The 2,131-nt window shown below is 54.7% G+C and overlaps 1 protein-coding gene across 1 annotated transcript in view; it reads right to left on the bottom strand.

The window, feature by feature from the left end:
- The window catches only part of TTC13 (tetratricopeptide repeat domain 13), a 63,834-nt gene that overhangs the window by 27,846 nt on the left and 33,857 nt on the right, over positions 1–2,131 (bottom strand). Inside the window, exon 14 of the mRNA XM_023523785.1 lies at positions 13–207. Within this exon, the coding sequence (XP_023379553.1) occupies positions 13–207 (195 nt within the window). The remainder of the gene's footprint in view (positions 1–12; positions 208–2,131) is intronic.

Here is a 2,131-nt window from a genome sequence, read left to right as displayed (position 1 = left end):
AAGCGTACGTACTTGTCGCCCGTCACGGTGATGGTGAATCCGTCGTGTTCCTTCCCGTGGTCTTTGAGGCTGGGGACTTTCGTGCTCACGGTGAAGCCATCCTTCGTTTTAGTGTTAAACTGCTTTCGGGGGAAACGGAAATGCGTGTCACCGGAGCAGGAGGGACCGTGATCCCGCGGCGGTCGCCCCGACATCGCGTCCCACGGTCACGGAGGCCCTGACGCTGGACACCCGGCCGCAGCCAGAGAGGCCACCCTGTCTGTCCCCAGGGCCCAAGCCCCGCCCCCAGAGGACCGCAGCACGGCGGGCGCGCGGCCCTGCACCCCGGCTTCCAGGAGCGCACCCCAGCTTTCTCCTGTCACCTTGATGGGACGCGACTGATTCTTAGCAGACTCACACCCAACGCCCTCTAACCCAGCAAAGCACCTGTTCGCGTGCGCGGCTCCAAGTGCTGACTGCCCTGAAAAACACGGAGTTGAGGCTACTGACCGGGGAAGTCCTCGCACTCACACTCACACACTCACTCATATACAGTCACACACACACACTCACTCACACACACTCTCACACACATGCACGCACACTCACACACATGCACACACTCTCACACTCACACACATGCACTCACACTCACACACTCACTCACACATGCACTCACACACACTCTCACGCTCACATGCACTCACACTCACACACTCTCACACTCACTCACACACATGCACTCACACTCACACGCACTCACACACACTCTCACACACTCACACACACACTCGCACACTCACAATGCTCTCACACACATGCACTCACACTCACACACTCACACAGTCACACTCACATACACACACACTCACACACACGCACTCACACACACGCACTCACACACTCACACACGCACTCACACACACATGCACTCACATACTCACACATCAAATTCACACCTTTAACTGAAAAAATTAGTCTACCTGCTGTTGGCACGTTTGGGGGGTACATTCCTAGGTGGAGAAAAGGCTCCCCGAATTAGAAATTCTTAATGGATTTCACTTTTGAACGCGGTAATTTCTGTCCCCTGAAGGGTCCGACTCCTTGAACTCGAACGTGTGACACGGCCACGGCCGCAGCGGCTTCGTTCCGTTGGCGCCCGCCGGGCGGACCGCACCCCGCCCCCACCCCGCCTTCTTCAGCATCATCCTGTCTCCCGAAACCAGAACGCGGCCGGGCGCGAACAGCCAGCCTGAGAGCCTCGGCCCCTCGGCCCGGGATCGAGCACGCGGGTCCCGCCCCCGTGATTTCTCCTCCTCTCTGTGAGGTTTGAGTTGAACTGACTTTAATTCCATTTTCCTACCTTCCGGGGGTTTAGAAGATCACACACCCCCTTCCTGTTCTCTCAGTGTTCACCTTTAATTTCTTAATACATGTGTATTTAAACTTGTATTTTTCTGTCGATGTCATGGGGCCAGTGATTACATTTTCTCATGGAAAAGAAACAAATACCTGTGGAACATTTTTACTTCTTTTCTCTGCTTTCCTCAACCTGCCAATGTCGACATTACCTGGTACTTTCATTTCGGGCGACGTCTACACATTTTTAACACTGGGCATTAACAACTCGTCTCTTCGGCTTGTTTGTTCGCCACCATTTCTCACATCTCGTGTTTTTTCTTTCCTGGGTTCGTCTCGTGTGAGTGCTTACGTCTCTGATGACAAAGAGACTTGGGTTTGAAGACCCCGCTGAACATGCGTGGGCTCACACAGCCTTTATTATACCCTCACAGCTGAGTGCTGCTGTGGCTGCTTCGTGGCTTCCCTGTCACCGACTTGGAGAAGCCACCGTCGGCACGGTGAGGTCGGGCGTCGGTGGGACTCTCCTTTCTTAATTTAATTTTCTTCTTCTCCGGAAGCCATTTAAGATGCTTACTTTATTCTCTCTCTCCCCTCCTCTGCGTTAAAAGACATGCGACGGGAACTTGGCCATTTTAACCACGTAAGTGTACGGCTGGATGGCGCTAAGCGCATTCGCACCGCTGGGCAGCCATCGCCGCCGTCCACCCCAGAACTGTCACCTGCCACACAGAACCCCGCCCCCGCTGAGCACTAGCTCGCCATCTCCCCTCCCCCAGCCAAGCACCGTTCT

Source organism: Pteropus vampyrus, unplaced genomic scaffold, assembly GCF_000151845.1.
Source record: "Pteropus vampyrus isolate Shadow unplaced genomic scaffold, Pvam_2.0 Scaffold412, whole genome shotgun sequence".
Lineage (NCBI taxonomy): Eukaryota > Metazoa > Chordata > Mammalia > Chiroptera > Pteropodidae > Pteropus > Pteropus vampyrus.
Note: the sequence above shows the minus strand (reverse complement) of the source record. Positions and strands in the feature narration are given on the sequence as shown.